A 23,827-nucleotide genomic window follows, 5' to 3' on the forward strand; every position below is an offset into this window, starting at 1 on the left:
CGCGGCCAACAGCTGAACATCAGTTGAACTGCATATAAGGAACACAGTACCACGATAAAAAAATGTTGTTTGATTGTAATTTTTCATTGGCAACAAGTCTTCGTTTTTTTTGTGAATATACAGAAAATATTATGTAGGGTATTTTGTTGACTTTGGTGTTTTGGGTTAATGTTAAATTTTGGCACAGAACAACATATTTACAAGCAAATACTAGATAGGAAACTCAACAACTCAACAATAATGTTTATCAAATTAACAGGTAAACAATTCAAAATATAGAAAACCACTTAAATTTTTGTGATAAACAAAATTTTGTAGCAGTGAAGAATTCACTGGTTGCCTAAAGAGTAAATTTTTGTCCTCACAAACCCTATTAAATCATCAAGTTTTGAAAATTTATATCAGCGAAAGAAAAAACACACTCTCTACTTACTGTAACCTGTTGACTGAGACTTCTATCTCTTGTGTCGAGCGAATTCTGATTCAACCAGAACTCGGCTAGAATCAGTGAGAACGTCTCAGATCTCCAAGTCTCATGTGTTGTGGCATCCGTTGCCATGGTGGTCTGATTGACCGGTGTTCGAGAATGTATATTGGAGGAACCACGTAACAAACCACTAAAGGCTGGCGAATGCGTTAAGTGATGAGCTCGTTGTGAGTAGCCGCTGTGGGGAGTGTGAACGCTGGGAGACTGCCTGCTAGATGTTTAATGAAAACAGACTGATTTAATTTGCTAATAACAAGAAGACAAGCCAAGAAAATGATCGTATTACAACACAACAACGGACATTAAAGCGTTTATATGTTGTTGCCATGCATCAAGTGAAAGAACAGTTTTGAATTGTATAATTCCGAGGTGAGTAGTCTAACTGTAGATAACCATGAATGAAAACACCTTGATAAGAGCATCTAAGATGTGTGCACACTATGTGGTGCCTAACACATCGTCCGCTGGTGACATTTTGGCTATCCAGGGATAGTTTCAGTAGCCAATATGTTATTTTCAATGCATATCTCTGATCATGAGTGATTTCCCACTCATTAAGCACCAATATAAATGATATTATTATACATCTGTAACACCATAAGTTACAGCATGCCGTAATTTTGCGGTATTGCACTAGGTATTTGCATCCTACCATATTAGGAAATGCATGTAAACATCCTCTAAAAATAAAAACACACATGGAAGCCCCCAGGGTTTGACCGGACAAAGAAGTTCATTGTTCTAAACTTTATGGATTTCGGCATTCCCATGATGTATCATTGGAAGAAAAAGATGTATAATAATACGGTTATTATGGGGATATGGCAATATATGCACTCAGACAGTATGAGGTCGCATTAACCACGCTGCTCTTCAGTCGGCCACTATACTGTCTTTGTGCATACTTTGTGGTATCCTCGTAATAACATCACATAATGTATATATAGTTAAATACCATCAAGAGTGATTCAGTTGACCGTAACAGGAATGCCCACAAAAAATGTTACAAATTACCAGTACATTATACTTATACTAAACAACTGATCTATAATCTAGATAATTTTACTACTGGATGGTAACAGGGATTGCACAGATTTAATGATAAATGCTGATTTTTCAAACAGGTCTTGATGGTTTTGTGAGCAACATGTTTTAAGTGAACAAATAAATGTTAGTACTGGTATCCTATTATTTTAGCAGACTGGACTTAAGCTTACGGCACTCGTTCCTACGTTGCATTTTAGCAAGAGCAATAGTGCATTATTTTTACCTATCTGATCTGTCATGACATATAGAGACATCATCTCAATCAATCAAACCCATCATGACATAACTATAATACCGGTATATACATTAATAGCAGTATTGTCATGCATCTTGTTCAGCATGCATTTGCATGAAGACAAAAACATGCGAGCTCAGACATAATGAGACACTGAGTTTAGACAGATCAGATGCATGTATATTTTTTTAAAAGAGGAACTATCAATTGCAAGATACTCCAATATAACTTCCCTACATACATAAATTACTGTGATAATCTAGAGTTTGAAATTCAAGAAGGGCATGCAGGCAATTCCTGAGGTGTCTTGATCCAAAATAGTCCCTATTTGAATTTCAATTATTCAAACACATCTTTAGGTTTGTTGTGGATGCTTATCCACTTGTGTTTTTCCTCATTGATTCATATTTGTTGTTGTTTATTCAGTTTTATTCTTTCGTATTCGTAATTTAGTTATATTATTAGATCATGTTTTGCTTTATCTATTCGTCTTTATTTTGTTCAATTACATGCTATATTAACTGAGATACAACAATTGAAAGTTGTTACATGCCTGAAACTATACCGTAATGCATGTATCTCTATTGTAAAGAAACACAGATTCGGTTTACATAAGCCATTTTAATAATAATCAACAGACAGCATGAACGCAATAGGAATCAGTTGCAAGGTCGATTTTAAGCTGATGTGCCAATATTGAAATCCAATCACTGTGTCTCCCTACAATTTTAATCCATAGGTGTGAATTCTGCTCAACCCTATAAAAAGGGCATTTTATCGCTTTCTTATTACATTAACTACGTTCACGTTACGGGATCTCGGCACATGCCGAAATTTTTAATCAGTTGTGTTTGCAGAGGGATTACAGCAGTTGTGTTCACGTTATTCAGGACCCACTTAGGGCCGACTGGGCTGGTGCCGAAATCACGCTCTCATTCGTCGATCTGTTGGCCCAAACGATACGCATATGATGATAATAATAATTGTTATAGTGAAATTATATCCATTTGTTGCAATGGTGTTTATTACGAGCCATCGTGCACATGAACGGCAAAGAAGATTCGAAACATAATTATTTTTTTCACGTCAATGTAAAATGTGCAAGAAAATAGAGGTTGTAGCAGCACATAAATATGCGTCGCTGATGACGATTTGCATTCATTACTACAGCATCCGACCATCTACTAGTATATCCGAATTTCCTGTCATCGTAATTTCATGCTAGTATCAATCAACTTATGTTTTTCTTAAATTTACCACCGGGGGCGTGATTTCGGCTCGTGCCGAGCGTTCAGGCAGCAAATCTCGGCACGTGCCGAGTTTCGGTCCCAAGCATCCATCGGGACCGAGATCGAGTTCTTTTCGGCACGTGCCGACTCGGTCCCGACCGTTCACACACAATTTTCGGCACTCGTCGACTCGGTCCCGAGTCTCAGCACGTGCCGAGATCTCTAACGTGAACGCCACTATTGTAATTTCTTTGTTGTAACATTTCCATAATAAACAGTGTATTGTTTAATTGTACATTACGCTTCCTTTATTGTAACTCTACTATTCAATGCATGCAGTTTGAACCTGATCGAATGTGAGCGAATAGCACCCACAAGGTTACCTGTAAAACTGAACAATGGTTCACAAAGTATCAATAAACTAGTATGCAAGGAATAAATTATCTGACCACAGATCAAAATTAAACCCCTACATACAAATAAAGTACTGTACCATTCTTAATAATCACCACAGACAAATCAAAATCAGCTGACATTTAGAAAAGAAACAAAATGAACACCCATTTAGTATTATCAACCAAGAGCACCATTTGTACATAAGATGTTCATATAACAACCACCATAACATATCAGATGTATTTACATAATTGAGCACTGTCTAATATATTTGGAGTGAATTGTGATAATGGATTGATTACAGTATATGAAGACATAGGGATTTATAGGGAATTAAATACAAAACTACACACGTATTGCACTAACTACAAGTTGCTACTGATGTTGTATCAGGGATTGCTATATACATGTACTTTTTAAGTATGTATAGATTTAACAATATCAGAGAAATGGCACTGATGCATTCTAACCTTCGGGCCAAGAAAGAGCTTGCTCTACAGTTGAGAAATGGAAATTAGCAGAGTACATGACATGACATGAATGCAAATAAATAAGACACAAAACAAAAATTATTGGATCTGGCATGCCAGCATAATATCATCATGCAATGCCACATTTACAGAAAGTAAAACAATGCACAGGCACAGGAGAGTGCAGCACCTACAGCATGCAGATGACCTCACCAGTTGCACTACATGCCATCACGTATATCGGGGGGGAAAAACTTACAGAAAATAGTGATACAGGACCCCATTCTGAGGAATTCTAGAAAGATTAAAACATCATAGAGTTAAGGGAGAAATAAATCAAATATTAGTATAATTCTATAAGATATGGCTCTAGTATAGAATTCCCTAAAACAAAATGGCCACCAGACGACCATTTTGAATCTGGTCAGAAAAACAAATTGATGTTCAAAAAGACTCCTAGTTTGAATGAAATTTAATCCATTCCAGAATGACAAAAATACAAGGTTTTGATGATGGCTCTAGAATAGCATTTGTTAAAACAAAATAATCACCAGCCGTCCATTTTTAATGTGATCTGAAAAAGACAAATTAAGCACATCAAGGATCCAATGTATACACTAAGATCCATCAATAGACAACCAAGATCTGATTCAGGAATGGCAGATATGGTACAGATACAGGTAGATAAAACTAAAGCCATCTGCCCTCATTGTCAAAATCACCCTCATCTGAGGTCACTTGATCAACTCAATACAGTGTATGTATACTTTAATGTGTTAGTGTATGCTGTGTTATAACAAAAATAATGCCATCAGTATACACACTGGTTAAGATAAAAATTTGGACACAGAATTTCATGTAATTTTATTCCATACTGGTATTTGAAAGCCTGAAGAAAAAACTTTTGGGGTAACTAAATTATTTTTTTAATCATGCACCTCAGATGTATGTATTTTTGCCAATTACCATTACGAATGGCCACCAAAGTAGGGCTTAATGCTAGTATCTGCTCATTTTATTCAATCTTCGCTCACCAAAATATCAAGAATTTGTATTCCTATCAAATTGTTAACATTAACCATGCCCATCCTTAATATAATTATCGATAATAATTCGCACTATGATACCATCTATACAAAATCTGACTCCTACCTGCTGTAAGGCGAGTGTAGCGGAGATTGATGGCTTGGAGACGATATGGAGTTGTTTCCCAGAGAAGAAACATTCTTGTTGTCAGCTGGCAGAAAGTAGTTCAAATAGTCTTCTAACACAGATGGATAAAGGCAATCAGATGGATTAGACCAGTTACTTAAGTGCTGGATAGTAAAATAGATAAAGGATTAGCATTGTCAGATTATACTTGCAATATGTTCTTAGACACTCATGTCTGATATCAATATTGTGTTCTTCTGTGAACATCATTTGAGGGGAGGTATCCTTACGACTTTTTATTGGGTATTCTTATACATACAGTAAATTGTTTACAATCCAGAGTCCTATGAATATCCAATCTCATTATAATCTGATGTATTGCACAGCATGAATTTAATTTTATTTAATATATTTTATTTTGACCATATATTTTTATTATTTTAAATTTGTTTTATTAGTAATATGTAAATCTTACTTTGAATTGCTTTAACCATTGCCACAAGCCTTGTGGGCTTTTGTGATTCTAAAAACTTTTAAAAAACTGCCAGAAAATAAATAAAAAATTCAAATAAAATAAAGTAAAAGAAAGTATATGATAAAAATAAATAATTAAAAACATATTTAGAAAAAAAAATGAGAAAAAAATACAGCCCAAACTAGGATCGTATTTTAAACAGGTTGATGGATATCATCTTTAATAAACTGGTCAGATATAATGTGGACTTTAAACATAATTGGTATTCCCTGCCTACAAGAACTGAAAACCAAACTGGGTTTAATCCAACACCAAATTCTCCACTAATTGTCAGGGGTTGGAATTGGCTCTGTATGCTTTTTATAGGTCTGCGATTTCCTCACTCACCTTATTCTTTGGATAGACGATGAAATATGCAAAGTGAAACATAAAATATTCAAAAGCATCTGTTTTATGGGGTTCAGGAAAACATTACAACAAAGACATGTGCAACATACAGAAATGAACTGCAAGAAATGACATGTTAAAGTTGCACTCCATACCACATAATAACGATTCAATTATGATGCAAATAATGATTTAACACTAAAGCAAATTGTGAATCAAATAATTATCTCCTACATTGTAATGATTCAAATAATGATTCATCAATGATTAAGAAAAATTATTCAAAATTCAAATACTCCTTACTACAAGTTATATTTATCAGTACTGACCTTGACACCGGGTGCCCTCAAATACCACAATACATATACATACATAATTACAGAGTTACAAACAGTAAACAAGACAGTACACGTCTATTGTATAAAGGATACTCAATGAAATAACGTTAGAAGGTCTTCCCTGTGTCTGGTATGATACTTTGTTACTATACAACACAGGGATAACACCACTTTGTATCGCATGTCGACTTGGGGCCTGTATACAAATAAATAAGTTATGCATGATGGTGTGTTGAGAATCAAATATCATGTTTATTCTAGCACTAGGAACAATCAATGGAAATCTATTTTATAATGAGCAATACTTAAACCTGTGGTGTGGCAGAATGCCATAACCTTACTTTGGTTACTTGCAAGTTGAACTAACAGCTAAATTCATCACATAAACTCACTCCCCTGAAAACTATAGTCAACTTGCGTCACCCTCACTCATAGTTTTTCAACAATTTTGACCTGGAAAGTCGCTACGACTCCAGTGAAATTTCAAAACTATGATTTCCACTGAATAGCAAAATTTAGTTTGTTGCAGAATTAAAGTTGTTTACTGTGCTTTTCAACTTAAGTCAACAAAATAAACCTGCATAATATTTTCCATATATAGAATCAAAACTATGAATAAGATTAGTTTCCATTTAAAAATTATATCCATTTTGTCAAAAATTAACAAAGACAAGCCATGCATGGCACAGTCCCCGTTAGTTATCAAATTTAAGACATAAAGTTTTGTTTATGGTAATATAGCTGGAATATAAACATGTCAGGAATAGGATGATTGTTTAACATTTAAATGATTGACATTTGTATCTGATCGTCAAACGAGTATTGAGAGATATTGCTCTGGAACAGCATTAATTAAAACAAAATCAGCCATTATGAATATATGTATAATGAATATATGAAATTTGAACATAGTCAGTCAAAGCATGTCAGAGATATGGCTCTAAAAGCCCATTCATTAAAACAAAATGGCAACGAGTCAGCCATTCAGAATCCGATCTAAAAAATAAAACAAGTTTTTTAGCACAAAAATAGCCACCATTAGGCCACTTTGAAAAGGATCGTCAAACCAATATATCCATATATCTGTGACATGATGTATAATGAATATTAAAAATCAGTCAAAACAAGTCAGACATATGGGTCTGGAAACCCATTCATTAAAATAAATAAAATGGCCACCGGACAGCCATTTTGAGTCTGATCTGAAAAATAAAATGATGTGCATCAGGAATCCGTAATGTCTAATGTATGTACCAAGTTTGAACGAAATCCATCCATAAATGCCAGAAATGCTTGATATTTGATGATTTTTTAGCACAAAAATGACAACCATTCGGCCATTTTGAATAGGATCGTCAAACCAATATGTCTGTCTATCTATGACATGATGTATAATGAATATTTAAAATTTGAACATAATCAGTCAAAACAAGTTGGAAATATGGGTCTAGAAGCCCATTCATTAAAACAAAATGGCCACCAGTCGGCCATTTTGAATGTTATCTGAAAAACAAAATTATTTGCATCAAGGTCGCATAATGTCTAATGTATATATCAAGTTTGAACAAAATCCATCTGTAAACAGCCGAGAAATGCTTGATTTTTATGATTTTTTAGAACAAAAATGGCCGCCATTCGGCCATCTTGAATCAGATCGTAAAACAAAATGATGTTCATCAAGGTCCTATAAAGTCCAATGTATATACAAGGTTTGAACAAAATCCATCTGTAAACAGCCGGGAAATGCTTGATTTTGATGATTTTTAGCAAAAAAATGGCCGCCATTCGGCCATCTTTAATCAGATCGTGAAACAAATTGACGTGCATATGTATAATAATATGTATGATGTATGTGTGAAGTTTGATTGTGATTGGTCCAGGCATTTCTAAGATACAGGTTCGGACGCACGCACAGACGCACACACGCACGGACTGCGTCCGAACGGGGACTAAAAATATGCAAAAATATGCAAAATATTGTCAGGCATTCAAAGACTTGGCTAAACTGAAATAACATCAAGATGATCCTCTGCATTACAGATATTCTGCAAAATTGAGGAATTGGGTAAAATAAAAAGGAAATAAAGTAACTTACTGGTAAACATGAAACCAAGAACTCGTATCTCAAGTAATTATCTGACTGAAGTTTGTACACCATGGACATCAATGGACCATTCGGCGCGAGAAACATCCTGAGAGAAAAGAAGTCCAAGGCTTGTGCTTGTTTGTGTAATGTCTTCAGACCCCATCCTGGTGAGTTATTAAAACCAAATATGCTCTCAAGAAGCAATGGAAATATTGTGTGTAGGTCCTGGAGAAACAAACAAAAATGTGCTCAGTCAAATACTGAATGATATTGTCAGATTTTGCACAGTACAGTCCGCGTCTGTGAGGTGGCGAATACAATATGAATATGTCCATCATCTGATGATATAAACAACAGATCTTAATTCACATCACCAGATGTTGGTTCACTGTCCGCATCGGAAAATTTGAGATGATCTAATGACATACTTGGATAACCCACAACATAACGCAACATTCTATTTATTTCATAGTGGTCATTTTCTTTGCCCAATAAGAAAATTAGGCCAGATTTTCTGACACAAGAATTTCAAAAAAAAGGCCGTTACTGTGTTTTAATTGCATATAATAACAGCAAAACTGAAATACTGTACCCTTGTACTGGATTCGTTTATAATGATCGTAAACTCCTCACATCTTTGCTTCAGTGCTTTACTCAGTGCTAACTGGAACCGAGACTGAAACAAACAGGACACACGTATTGTTAACTACTAGTATTTGAAAGCTACATGTCTAGCGGTACAGTTGTACAAAATGTGTAAGATCCTAATCCACAATACCGGTGCATCCGATCCGATGGGAGTAAAAGCCGGGTAACTTCAGTCAATGGTGGCGTTTATTCAAATTATTGACGTCCACATTGTTTACAAATGTCTGATGTATTTTTAAACGCTTTCCTATGAATAAAACCAGGTATTTGAAAACCACGATTTAGCTTGACATTGCGTACGCCCACAGAAGTGCCAACAAGTGCAATACTCCAATTTAAGTTTTAAAAAATTATCCAAACTTACCGAAATTGACAGATTGCGATCCGTAATCGCCGCCATTTTGATTGTCAATTAGTTTGTTGTATATTTACTCAACTGTTTTTACCTTCGATTTGTTTTACAGTCATCTAATTAAAACACATTGCAGTCTTTTCATTGAAGTAAATGATCGGATTTAATAAACAATAGTCAAAATAGTCACTATTCATACTACAGTGTTCGAAACGGTGAGCCGGTATATCACATGACCATCACCTGACCTCAAATGACCTACCTGGTTGCACAATCAAAACAAACGGTTGTGATTGGTCGCCCAGTGGGAGTTGTCGGGATACGTATGATGCAATGTACTGCAAAACACTATCCTGAACTGAAATTGTGCGTCAGCTACTTTCAGGCGAAAATTGCGACTACTTTTGAAATATTTAAATATTCGGGTTTTATTAAAACGCGCTGACTAGTAGAGAACTCTTACTTTTATTGAATTGCTTAAAACAGTTAAAGCAGAAACATATCGAAAATGCAGAACAGCAACGGTACGCCAAACGGGAGCGCTGTCCGTAAACGAAACTCATGGAAAAGTTCCGGTCAAGGGGACAGGGAATTTATTGACGAGAGTCGATTAAGTAAACGTCTGTCGTATTTACTGCGGTACGGTGCCGAGAAGGAAGGACTGGCTGTTAGCGACAAAGGTAAACACACTTTGACACATTGATTTTTATAATACTGTCAAACAAACATTTATCTATCATGTTGAAATGAACTTGGTTAGAATACAATTGTATTGTATATAGTTACTTATATTATACGCTCACTTGGTTTCTGTCTCCGTACATATTTCTCTGACATGATGTAATTGTGTTTTTCTGATTTACAAAGCGATGGCCATAAAACAATGAAAGGCATTGGAATTTAACCAACAAATGCAAACAATCTTTTCGTATATCAATATACACATTAGTATGCCTCTTTATCATTTCATTTTTACTTTTTAGTTCGAATGAATATAATTTCATAATTGTTTACTGTCTTGTCCTCTTTTTTTTTAATTTGTAATAAGGACGAAAAAAATGAATTTGGTAATATTGTTGTTGACCAAATCGGAAAATGCTTTATCATGAGGAACCAACGACGTCGTCATGTTCGCAGGAAACAAGGCAATATTTTCAAGTTCGATGAAAATTGTTGTCGTAGGTACTAAGACAATCGGAGGCCATGCGTAATAGCGGATAATGATATTGTTTCATCCAACGGCAACTCAGACGTGTGCCGATAAAACATTAATATTAAAAATTACTTTTACTCGTCCATAGTGCATCTTTAAAGAGCGGTGGTCGTCGCGGTGCGCATGTGCGACATTTGTGTTGATAAACATTGATTTTCCCACAATCCAATGCGCTATTCTCATGGAAATCACAACTTTGATGTTTGACCTGGGCGCGACTTGCCCTAATTACCACCGGTGACTCTTTCGATACCATTAAAGCTCACGTCTCATTTTGTAGTCGTTGATCTGCGCAGTTTGCACTCGTTTATCTGAACAGTCAAAGTCGCCATCTTTGTTTATATGAGAACCATATATCTCGCGCATGCGTGGCGCGACGATTACCTTCCTTTAAATGTGGTAAACATTATGCTAATCTATTTTGTGAAATGAGACAGGGTTTGAAAAATTCGCTCAAATGGTTTACGACTGTTTTTCTACAGGATTTATTGATCTAAAGATGCTTCTTGGATTGACAATTATGCAATCTTATTCTGAAGAAGAAATCATTAATGAGATTCGGGTGTCTAGATCCACCAGAGGTCACAAGCGTTTTGAATTCAAACGAGAGTATGGCGGGCAAGTTTTTGTGAGGGCCCTTTTCGGGCGAAAAATGGAAAGGGTGTGTAAAGTTATATCAAAATATATTTGTTTACATCAGTAGACGTATCAACTTATCAAATCATTCGTGGTTTAAATCTAAAATCTCGGTTTTTTCACAGTCACAGATGATCGTCAGTCACGCTACTGCGCCCTCTAGGTGAAGTGTCAATATGCTACTGTTTTTATAAAAATGTTATCAATATTGGATAAGTGCCTTCTATGTCCAATATATTTATGCTCTTGTTTTTTTTATTTACAGTCAATTTCACGCCATTGTTTTTGTTCGTATTTTTTATTTGTTATTTATTTTCCGTAAATTTACCTGCGATTATACCTTTGATTGTACAATTTTCATTGTGTGTATGTTTCTGATTTCAGAATCCATATCACAGAGACAGCAAAGTGTACAGACTACTCGAATTATGTTTAGTGTATATTTGCGATCACGTGGACCACTTTGATTTACAAGATTTTCCTGACGAGTTTTTACAGAGGTTGGTATACCTATATTGAGTAATATAATATAACAGTGACTGTCCTTTTATAAACCATGGTGTTTTGTTAACCATACCATCATTTTTAACAGTGCATATGACTCTCCGGTGATTCCATTATTCGACTCAATATCAAATTCTATTCTATTCTATTCTATTCTATTCTATTCTATTCTATTCTATTCTATTCTATTCTATTCTATTCTATTCTATTCTATTCTATTCTATTCTATTCTATTCTATATGTTGAAACCAGTTCTGGTCAACTGAAGAACTACTGAGTAATAATATTTGTTGTTTTTTTCAGTACAATTATACATAAACTTATAAGACAGAAGAAGCTGAGTAACAACGCCATGAAGTGCATGCTGGGAAGTTCAATAGAGGAATTGGACTTAGAGGGCGTGTATCTGACAGCCAAGTCACTAAAAATTATCGCCGAACGTTGCAATAATCTTAAACGTATAAGTTTACAAAATTGTGGATATTTAATGAATGACCAGATATTTATACAAATGATTAAGGTGCGTATCTTCAACATTTGTCTCTACTATTTGTAAAAATAATGACTGATGTGTTTGTGTTTTTAAAGGGCGGTGGTCGTCGCGTCCTTGGGACTCATAGCGACGTACACAGCGCGTGTAAATGCATTGTTTGTCTACATGAAACGCGAACACGCGCTGTGAGACGACCACCTCCCTTTAACAAGAATGCCACGAAGGTTACCAAAACATTTTGTTTCAAGTTGCTAAAAACGTACACCTCATAGTACACATTTCTTTTTTTTTAAGTACACATTTACAATATCATTCTTCCTCCTAGTTTCTTGCTTCATAACCATTTCTATATTATCGATCATTTTTATATTCCAGATAACATATCTGTAAACCATCCATAATTTCTAAGTGTTGTGTTATATTATGATTTATGGTTGACCTGGAAACTTGAATAATTCACATAATTGAACAAAGTTTCGGTGACCGGAAATTGATAAAAACTTTTCATGGCTGATCCAGTCTGAGTAACTTGCCTATACGGCTCATTTATTAATAACTTATATCTAATTCCTCAAATGTTGTACTCATTTCAACATGTTACCATGGAGACAAATTCCATGTTTGGGAATGATTTTCCGTCAACCTCTCGAAGACTCGCTTACGACGAAATATATTACAGTAACATTTATGGACCTATTAGCCAAATTAGATACATTCTTGTCATTTTTTTTTCTCCGTTGTTGTTAAAAGTTAAACTTTCATCCGATGTATTTTTACACAAAGCTGTCAATCGCGATAGAAGCAGCCAATCACGATACGGGGCTGTGATCAGACTTAGCTGTCTGGCAACAAGGTGTAAAAAATATCGACCAGCTGTATTTATACACTAGGACAAGTGTAGTGGAACCATTGCCGAAACTCACTTCTCACTACCGCCAAGCTTCATCCATTAGGGACGAACCATTTTTTATTTAGAGGGAGTACGACAGGGCATGACGCAAGGAAAACAAAATAATGTCATTCTCAAATATCCCCTATCATCAGCAAAAATTATGGTAACCCTTAACAACCAAATTTATTTATTTACATGAATGTAACACGTCGGGAAAATGTTTTGTTTCATCTTGAGAACAGCTGACAGTGGCTGTCAGATTTTCTTTTATTGACTGTATTTCTGTTCTGGTAACTGTCTTCAAATACATTAAAAGAAGTCGGTTGAGTTTTTTTTTTCAACCTTTGATGGTCTGTTTATTTTACTTAATTTAAAGTTGATTTTTAGAGTTTCTCGCGTGGCGCGGTTGACGCAGGAACGTGTCTGTGTGAGACAGCATTTCATTTGCCTATAGAACACAACTGTATTGAAGTTGCGCTCAGAGAGCATTGATAGAGCTATATTGGAATCGTTAATGGTATGAATATGTGCGGATTGAGAGAAATAATTGATGATTCACCTGGAGTCGCCCTCATTCCAGGACAGGAGCGAAACTTTGTGAATTCACGGCGCTTAGTAGCTAAGGGCAAGTTACACGGGGCACGGTTACTAGATTCTTCTAGTAACCGTGCACGAGACAATTCATTGTATGCGCTACATGAAGAATTGCCTCGTGCATGAACCGGGTGTTCAGTAAACGGAATTCGAGCACAGAATCAATCATTATGAAGCCGAAAAGCCGCATATTAACGTTTTTATTTATTATACATATTCCTTATTTTCACTAAATATTATATTATTATTAGTATTAGTCAACAATTTCGATGTTTTGGGGAATAAATGTAAAATAACACGCGAACATGTTAACAGCAGCTCCTGTATACTTCACAATCAACATTTTTCTATTAAAAACATTCTACAAAATACTCTTGATATAACAGTACTTTGTAAGACAGGATGTATCAATTCCACGCCTTTCTTCGCCGAACAAAATGTTGGGACATTTTTGTGCCATAAGAGCAGTGACCAACAATATCTAAAAATACCAAAACTGAATATTTTCGCTGGATTTGTGTACGTTGACAAAATATTTTCACCCAATTTTATTCATGCAATGTCACAGATGTCGAAATATAAAAAAAATCACCATTTACTTTTGGGCATGGTTTCAATCAAGTTAAGGAACGACAAGATCAGATGTCTGGCGCTAATATTGCAACCCGGTTAATTACAATTGGAATTATTTATGCTTATTTGACGCTAGTTTAATTGTTGGTACGAATTCCATCGGTTGCACGGTCATACTATAGCGTTTTCTTTTAACACTACAAAATCTCACCACTTTTCCAGAAACTGCCGATGTTGGAGAAGATCAACCTATCTGGATGCACGCAATTAACAGGGAGGTCATTGAAGGCGCTAAGAAAACATTTGCCCAATATTTATGGGTTGAATATATCGTGTATACAAAATTTTACCCACCAGGACATTGTGGAGTTCGTTGAAAATAGCCCTTGTTTAATATATTTGAACTTTCTGTCCTGTAACATGGAGCTTACCGACGAATTTTGTTTGAGATTAACCTCTGTATGGATTGGACGAACACATATGAAGTTAGTGTACCAGTAATCCTTCCACTGCCATTGTCCAATGTGTGTATTTCTCCATAATAATGATTAACCTTTTTATTCATATATATTAAGTTATATCAGGTATCTGTAGGTTTGATCACTTACTAGAAAGGGGAACGTATCTAAATTACCCCCTGTAACATTACGCACACATTTATTTGATTCTGTTACACAAAGTTTCTGTGTGTGCTTTTTTTTTAATTTAGTGTACGCCGCTGATTTATAGTTTTTAACTCAGGATTGAGTGTTGAAAAACTAAGAAGTGTAAGATTATTATTATACAATAAAGCAACAAAAATACATTTGTTATCAATATCCGATGATCTTGTTTTATAAAGTTTATCACGATATTCCTTTGACTTAAACTTTACTGTATACATGTACATTGTATTATATTTTTACGTACGATTTTTATAATTTCCCCCAACGTTGATGCATAAGCAAAAAATGTATTAAACAACAGTGAAATTGTGAATAGAAAATGTATGTCTTTATTTGACTGTAAAAACAGCGCATTCCCCCAGTATATTATTTTTTTGTAATATGGACATTTTTACGAAAGTGTCGAATCGAATACCGTTCAAGCAGTCTGGGAGTAGACTGATTCTGTTGGGGTAGCGTAATAGCGAATATTTGCGGTCTAGAATGGCTGATTATGACTTCCCCATTTATTCATTACAATGTGACAAGTGTCTATAGTGTCTCAACAGTTTCCTTGCAATATATTATGTAAATTAACTGTAGTTGTGGCTGTACTGTTAAAAAACTAAATATAAAATTTAGCCCGCACTATAGGCTACCGACCCGAAAGTATTACTTTTGACATAATTAACATATGGTTGAGATATTTACAAATTTTTAAGTGACGCGTTTCATAGTGAGTCAAACATGAGAGATTGGAGATTTTTGGGGGTTCTGTAAAATTATGTATTTTCTTTTTAAATCTTAACTCCATTATGGACTTTCAAGTCAAACATGACACGCGTTCAACTGTTCACATTTGCAAACCGGACAAACTTTGTCTTCCAGTTTCACTCATTGTACAGATAGATGAAATAGTAATAGTTGAGTGATCATGAATGATGTCAGTATCCGAATCGCAACTACGTTCTTGTATTGGAACAGTAAATACAATATGCTTATGCCAAATAAGCACACAAGTGTTCTCTCGAGTGGACAATGTGGACTGTAATGTATGTATACTTAGTCCAACGATACAGTGCTTTCTTCCATCATATTATACATTATATTCTATATTGGTTATCGCTACAAAATATAAAAACAACCGCCAAACATATGAAATCGTAATCATTTTGTTTGCCGGTAATCAACATGCAGAGTGAATACGACACGATATATAACTCCTATCGAACTAAGGACTCTCTCTCCCGTTTTCAGAATTTGAATTATTTGTTTCCATGAAAAAGTTGAAAACCGATGAAAATATTAACTATCAAAGTTGTTAGTATCATGTCATAAAAAATCAGATTAGTAGTCATTCATAATACATAAATAATGCATCAAATTTATAAAATATTGTGCCAAACCATCAACTGATTATAACACCTGTATTTGTGATTATTAATTTATGGTTATGAAAATTGTGAACAGACAAAGCCACTGAAACACCAACATTATTAAATATTGTTATAATCCATTTTCTAATTATTCAATAGTATTTTTACTGAAATAAAAGACGATGGCAATAGAAAACGCATTGCATACACAGGCATGAACAAGCAACATATACCGCGTGTTATAATTAATATTACCCTGTGTTGAAATTTGATTCAAAATGCTGACTGTGTTTTTTGACAATTCTGAGATGAAGAAGTAAGACCACAACAATAAGCAAGAAATATACATATCGAAGAATCAGTTGTGAGATATGGCAGCTTTTAACATATTTTTTACTACTATTTTTTGATGACTAGATGTATTCATGATAATATCATTTATAATCATAAAAATTGTTTTCTATTAACTGAGAATAGTTCTCGTGTTCGGCGTTATATTCATTACATGAATTTTCGGTTTTCTACAGCTGTCTTTATCTCGAACTTTGTTGTTTGTGTACGAGATACGTAATGTCTTAAATGAAGCAGACAATCCCGCATATTCTGTCAGCATAATTAGACGATGTTTCAGAGCAAGTTCCTACACCGAATATCGGCGACGATTAGAAAGTGTATGATGTGTGATGTATATCGAGACTCGGTAATGGTTTCTTTTTTTTTAGATTTTCTCACACTTTTTCTAATGTATATATATAACGATTTATTTCATGCGAACAACTAAATATACGGTTAACATGACCAGATTACTGGGACAAATGAATTGATTTCTAGACCATCTCAACTTACTAGGGTGTTTAACTCAAGGTACAACAATGCTCCCTATAAGAGGATTGCAGATACAGTATGGTCTTGGAGAGACGTGGACTCTTATGTATGGTCCGCGTTCGTTACCCACTATTTGGAGCCTATTTATTTGTGACGTTTAGATCGGCATGGCGACGTTTGCGTTTACTTACAGAAGCCGTGGTTATCAGTTCGGATCCTAGGTAGCTAAACTCCTAATTCCTGTGACATATTTTGTTCTTCAAAAATCACTATGTAGTTGACATTCGGTATACCGACTTCTAAAAGCGTGTAGATGTTTATGTCCGATCAGTTGGTATAAAGTAACAGATTATCAATGTGCTGACTTTGCGTCTTATTAATTATAATTATACAAATTAATTGTTTTTAACTAAGAATTGGTCTTAACATATAGTCGTAAATTCGTAAAACTGGAACACTTTCGCTTCTCAATAAGTCTGTCAACAATTCGTTAATCCTTCGACAACGATGCAACACCTGTGCGCTTTAAGGTAGTTAGCCACCATCAAAACTTATCGTTGCATTTCCTTGACTTTTATTATATGGTTTTATTTTACGCTGCTGCTCACAAAATCTAGAAACAAAATCACCAAAGTACTTTAAAAACAATGAGTCAAACATCCTTGAAAATGCCGATATTCGAACCATTTGCCATTAGTTGCTATTGTAAGAAGGTTACGCAATATGTCAAAATTTCGTTTAGGTAAATATTATAGCAAAATATATCATAGATAGTTATAAGATCGGTTCCTTATGGTACTTCTGGACCTGAATTATTAGGAAATTCTGACGATTACTATATATATTCTATGAAATAATGCTTTAACACGAATTTCTAGTTTCGAATTGGCCCAGTTTTGCATGTTTTAGATTGGTTTTCTCAAAACAAAATATTTTGTACGAGTTAAAAAATTCTAAAAGTCTATGACGGATGTCTAAATCAATAATTATGTAAAATTTTTAAAACAATTTTTTGAACTTATTCAATAGGTTGAATGTCCGAAAATAAGTCCAGAATGTCCAGTTTCATTGTAACTCTGTCATATTGATATTGATATTGATAAGAAAATGTGGGGGTCATACAAAATACTATTTTTTCGGAAAGTGTTGATTGATACTTATAATAAAGACGTCTTGCATGGGGTGAAATATTTATATATTAAAACCTACCTAGAGGTTCTCGACCAATCAGAGACGACCAAGCCTGAAGTTCTAACTCAAAGATGGTTTGGAACTATGCATTTTAAGTCAGATAAACCCCTCGTATTATGACTCGGATCAAAGACCTTAGAAAACAAGGTCTATGCTCGGATTCATTTGGATATAGTGTCCTCCTCACGATAAAATGTCTCGGCCTGGTCTCAGATCGAACTTTATATTCCAGAAACGTCCTTGTACTCGGACTTTATTTATACTAGTGGCCAACATTATAACTAGCTAGTCTTTATTTATTTATTAAATATGCCTTTTAGAAATACGTTAAACGTGAAATAATGGTTTATTTAGATTTCTATGGAAATATCAATCTGCACGCAATAGTTGACTCGTTTTATTTCCAGATGATGTATTTCGTTTCTCAAAACAGAATAGTATTGACTGTGGGCTTATGCCCTGGTGAACAGTTATTTACTAAAACAGCCAAGCTATGTTTACAAAAGAATTGCGATGAGCAGGTTCATACCTTATCTGTGTTGTTCAGTGCGATCGTGAGATATAATGATTTGTCCATTCATATCTAAGATGCGCCATTTGTACAATGTGTGATAATATAAACGCGAATCCAGTAAATCACCGATGATTTCCAACTGATGCGGTCCGCTTGCAGCCTGAGCGGCACAGTCATCATCTGACATTCAATTTATTTTACACGCGTTCTAACCGTCATATAGGACCTCTTTGACATTGAACTGTAATTGCAACTCAGAACCGTAATAAACACCAATTGATGAATAGAAGTTTAGATTTTAACAAAACGCAAAAATTGTAAGTTTTGATTTAGTTCAAATGGGGATATAATTTTGCATGTCCGACTTATTACTGCAAAGGAATTATCGGGTATCACGAACGTCACAGAGATCAGTTTAACTCGTAATTGTTGTAAGTTAACCATAAATCGCATGTTTATTTGGTTATTACGTAAAGGAATGCTACCATAGTCTCATAATGACGTGAAACAACATTTTGTTATGTGTTACATTATGTTCCCTCTATGGTACCGGCCTACAATACGAGATACGGCATACTGTTTCCGCTAATATGAACCACTGATGAAAGCGCTTCTATACTGACAAAATAACCATTTCTTCGTCAAAATACAATCATTATTATCCAGAAAACAATTCTGGTGAGCCCAGTCATTTCTGTCTTAAATGTCGTGCTGGATATTTCAACTTGAATTAACGCATTCACAAATCGGTTTCCAAATTGTTTTTCATCCATATCGCAACAAAATGGAGCTGCTCTTTGTATCTGCTCTGTACAGTTATTTGTTGTCGACTGTGACAAGGGTCGATAACCAACATTGCCATTTGGCCATCCTAACATGATTTCTACTAGCGGAAATAAATGACAGAAACACTTGCGATTTGATGCGTCTATATAAGCTGAGAACACACTTATCTCAAGTCTGAATTTTTACGCACATCGACCGCTTAATAAAATAAACCCATCAAATCCGATCAATTTCGGAATAATATTCAATCACGAACTAAAATCCGCGCAAAACAAACATACATTCCCGTATAAGCCTAAATGGGTAGTGTTTTCACATATTCACTGACTTAACGAGTGAGCAGTCCACGGTGCTGACGCGTCAGGCAGAGAAAAAAATTCTCTCATACCCAGGGGGACTATTTATCATAGCTGAAGAAATCGCAAAATCTCCTCCTAGTCTCTAACGATTATTAACGACTCCTCCCAAGGGAGATACAGAGGTTTGTAATATACACACTGGTATCGTTCTACGCCACGGGTGTCCGATTACCGACGCATCGTCATGAGTGCTCGTTTGCGGGTCTCCGCCGGGACATTGCTTATCGATACGGTCGCTATCTTCTGTTTGTGTTGACCAGCCGACAATGACTTATTCGCACGCTATCTGCGCAAAAGATACGGCTCCAAGAATTTTGTGCGTGTATGACTTCCGACCTATAATATCTCCACCGCAATTGAACTAAAGTTTTAGCAGCAGCTGTCATGCCAGGTCCTCGAAGCTGTCGATGGTGGTTCAACTCGGTAAACTTGTAAAACTATGATGTAATTAACCCAATTTGAGCATAAATCCACAGTTTATGGACAGTTTTTGTTCCGTACGTTAAATATGAATGTTTTTTTTTTGTTTTTTTTTCATTTCATTTGAGTAGTCTTCAGTGACGCAAGTTGGTTGCCACCGGAGCTTCAGTCCGACATCACGATCGGTGTAGAAATGCGTCAACGAACGATCCACTCAATAAATCCAGGGATTTCCTAATATAAAAATAATACTATTAAAATAATGAATATATTTTAATCAAGTGTATTTCAGAAATAAACTTATACCATTAACAATCACCGTCCATGGAGGGGCAATTTGTATCAACGCTTCGATTACGCGTTGCTGACTCCGAGAGCGTGAACGCCAACTTAAGCTATATCGCGATTATTTGTCCTAATAAAAATTGGCGAAAAAATTATCATAATTTTGTGTTACCAAAGTATCACATAATTCTTGTTTTTATCCGTCAATTTTTCGAGGTTTTCTCCCCGGTAGGAAATTATTCACGAGAAATACTGTCAAAAAGGATGCAAAAATTGACATCTATCGGAAGTCGTGTTTTTGGAGTCATTTTTGACAACTATATGTATCTATCTTATGACTACATATAAGGTTTTCACTATATATAACCAAACGAAATTTTGAAATATGATGAGAACTTTTTACCATAGAAACCATTTTCATGGATGTTTGATCTGTGTTTTGAGCGAAAATTAGCTTGATGACCATGCATTTCTATCTGGAATAAAACAGATAATATTTGTCATAAGTAATGGCTCTTTATCGATACTATTTTATCCGGGTATTGTGAACAAAACCATATAATAAAATCACGGTGTAAACGTCATGGAAATCCGATCATTCATAGTAATGGGAATCAACTACAACAAACGAGGCCGAGTACACGCGGATGAATCTTCGATTAAATGACAGACATCGGAAACTAGTGATTCACGGCTACATACACACAAAACCACATAAATTTGAAGTTTGTTTTGTTAATTACTGCGTGCGGTTTCAACAAAGTTAGTTGTCATCAATTGACAAATGTCCGTTGAACGTCATCTATTAGGCTATATTTGTAATACTCGTGGAAGCAAAATATTTGTGACCAGAAATTGGCAAGTCAGCATCATTTTGCTCATCGAATCAGATAAGGATTTTTTTGTTTTAAACGGTGAGCAAATGTTTTTTTAGAAACAGATTAAGGTTTGGATATTTTGTTTACACCCTCTTTTTTTCTATAATAGCGGTATATGTATCTCTTTACCACATTACAAAAATCTTTTAAATATAAATATTAAATAGCTGAAGACTCTTTCTCCTACCCCATTGTAGATTCAATTAAGCATTGTTCACCGTTCACGACAAGAGTTCCTCATTTGAGTTGGTGATTACTAATTTTGTTAAACTTGAAAAATTTTGCCCACCAAATATTACTCACTACTAGTATTTACTTAATCTCTACCCGAGATGCACCATGGTCGGGTTGCCCTTGATATAAAGCGATGCGTTCCATGCAGGGGCGGATACAGGATTTTTTATGGGGGGGGGGTCCAAACTTTAAAATCGCCAGACTAAGTTAATGATTTCTTTTATATTATACAAAAACAAATTGAATACACTTTTCAACGGGGGGTCCGGACCCCAAGAACCCCCCTAGATCCGCCACTGGTTCCGTGATGTGTTGCCACACGACCACATCCATCCTTGTGCACAGACGCACAAAGCCGAAGAGCAAAAGTATATAGTACATGTATTACCGAACTTTTGAACTATGGAACTAAAAATGAAACACATGATTTCATGAAAGAAGGGACAATTTAAAAAAGAAGTTATTAAAATATAATGCACGTGTTTTCATTGCTAGAAACGCCAAGATTAAATGTTTCGTAAAAGAAAAGGCACTGTATAAAAGAAGTCATTAACAAATGTACGTGGTTCCAGTCTAGTTTTTGAAACTACAAAGTTCAACGTGTAATCAGAAACTCCTACAAACATGAACTTGTTGACAAACTTAATATTTGACAAAGTAAAAAGATGGATTAATTTTTATTTGATCAATATTGAGTGATATCACTATTTAGTTAATTTACGTACAGCTTGAATATTCGTCCGTTTTTAGTAAAAAGAAATGTCTTGAACGTCTTTTATACCAATGTTACAAATTTCAACCTCGGCGCTGATAAAATATTTCATGGTCCTATACAAGGATTAAGTGTATTTTCAGTATTTTCGATGAAGTAAACCAGTCCTACTGAATCGGGAAATGATAATATTGTATTTACTAAACTTTACTTGGCACTTAAGAGTGGTCATGAAGAATTGAATCAATACATTTTGAAAATGTTTAAAACGTCGTTTTTATGTGGAGAATCGTAATATTTATTGTCCCTGGCAGCCTCGGAGACTGTTGTGTATAGTTCAAGAGTATCTGCACATAAACCAATAATTGAAATTAGTAGTCATTAGTAAAAGGTCATTAAAATTAAATTAAATAAGAGTATCATTTTTGCCCTGAATGTCTAGTACATCACGAAAATACAAACATGTTATGGGACCCCACAAATAGAAGTACTGGCATTCAAAGTTCATGGACCTAATGGGTTACTAAGTGCACTCACCATAGCATATGAATCCGGACACGCCAATGAAATGGGTAAATTGATTTCGTTTAGTGTAAAAGTGTGTTACTGCTGCTCACAATTTTAAATATATAAATATTTTAACATGCCGTTGAAATTATACGTACCCTGTTTGATCGTGATGATTTTGTTTAATGTTTTAAACAAGACACGTGAAATACAAAGAGTCGAGTTAATGAACTGACTCGAATTGAACATCACTGGGATATGTCCCGATATATAAACATTGGTAGTGGCTACTTTTCCTTCTAGGGATAGGCTGGGGTAATTGATTATGCGATGCTTTTGATTTGTTGCGTCTGTACCGATTTTCTTTGATGTAGTTGCCGATTCACACTTCGTATATTTTTACATGTCACCCGTGATGTACAAACGGCACAGATTCACTTTCACGTGGGAGACGGTCGGCCTATTTAAATTATACGCCCAGTAGAAGACGGCCATACAGATTCGGTGTTACATTTTTTCAAGTTTACAAGCATTATTTTAAGTTGCAAATTTCAGCATTTCAACATTTTCTGAGCAATTTTAAGTTCTTCAAAACAATTCCCCTGATTGCATACTGAGTCCCTCTATTTTTACTCTCCCCACCCTCAAAAGTAATGGAACAGCCCTTGCGTGCAAAAGCGAGTGCATTCGCACCTTCTCTTCACGCCTGGCTCGGGTGGCTACCACTATTACAAGGTGGGGGTTGCGTGACATGGACAACAGTCTGTCTATCATCGCTCGCCCTACTGGTGTAAACAAGACGACCAGATAACCGTCAATAAACAACCACTGCGAAGACGAAGTTGTGGAGTTGAGACGCTGAAGAATTCTGTCGGTGCACAAATACCAG

The 23,827-nt window shown here is 35.3% G+C and overlaps 2 protein-coding genes across 2 annotated transcripts in view; one reads left to right on the forward strand and one right to left on the reverse strand.

The window, feature by feature from the left end:
• Positions 1-9,350, reverse strand: part of LOC102803579 (sphingomyelin phosphodiesterase 4-like) — a 21,561-nt gene extending 12,211 nt beyond the window's left edge. The window contains exons 1-7 of the mRNA XM_085491287.1: positions 9,315-9,350; positions 8,895-8,978; positions 8,312-8,527; positions 6,310-6,412; positions 5,879-5,937; positions 5,017-5,180; positions 434-698 (exon numbers count right to left, since the gene is read on the reverse strand). Of these exons, the coding sequence (XP_085347413.1) occupies positions 434-698; positions 5,017-5,180; positions 5,879-5,937; positions 6,310-6,412; positions 8,312-8,527; positions 8,895-8,978; positions 9,315-9,350 (927 nt within the window). The remainder of the gene's footprint in view (positions 1-433; positions 699-5,016; positions 5,181-5,878; positions 5,938-6,309; positions 6,413-8,311; positions 8,528-8,894; positions 8,979-9,314) is intronic.
• A 460-nt stretch (positions 9,351-9,810) lies between these two features.
• On the forward strand, positions 9,811-15,192 carry LOC102803698 (uncharacterized). The gene is made up of 5 exons (XM_078012405.2): positions 9,811-9,982; positions 10,998-11,176; positions 11,536-11,651; positions 11,959-12,175; positions 14,430-15,192. The coding sequence occupies exons 1-5, from the start codon at positions 9,811-9,813 to the stop codon at positions 14,706-14,708; spliced, it is 963 nt and encodes a 320-aa protein (XP_077868531.1). The 3' UTR covers positions 14,709-15,192.
• Positions 15,193-23,827: the final 8,635 nt, after the last annotated feature.

This window comes from Saccoglossus kowalevskii, chromosome 16 (genome assembly GCF_978046115.1).
Source record: "Saccoglossus kowalevskii chromosome 16, keSacKowa6.1, whole genome shotgun sequence".
NCBI lineage: Eukaryota > Metazoa > Hemichordata > Enteropneusta > Harrimaniidae > Saccoglossus > Saccoglossus kowalevskii.

Bases quoted from the DNA above. Each gene is read 5' to 3' on its own strand.
- LOC102803698 (XM_078012405.2), top strand. From the start codon at position 9,811: ATGCAGAACAGCAACGGTACGCCAAACGGGAGCGCTGTCCGTAAACGA. The intron at 9,983-10,997 runs GTAAACACACTT...GTTTTTCTACAG, and splicing joins ACTGGCTGTTAGCGACAAAG to GATTTATTGATCTAAAGATG. The intron at 11,652-11,958 runs GTTGGTATACCT...TGTTTTTTTCAG, and splicing joins CCTGACGAGTTTTTACAGAG to TACAATTATACATAAACTTA.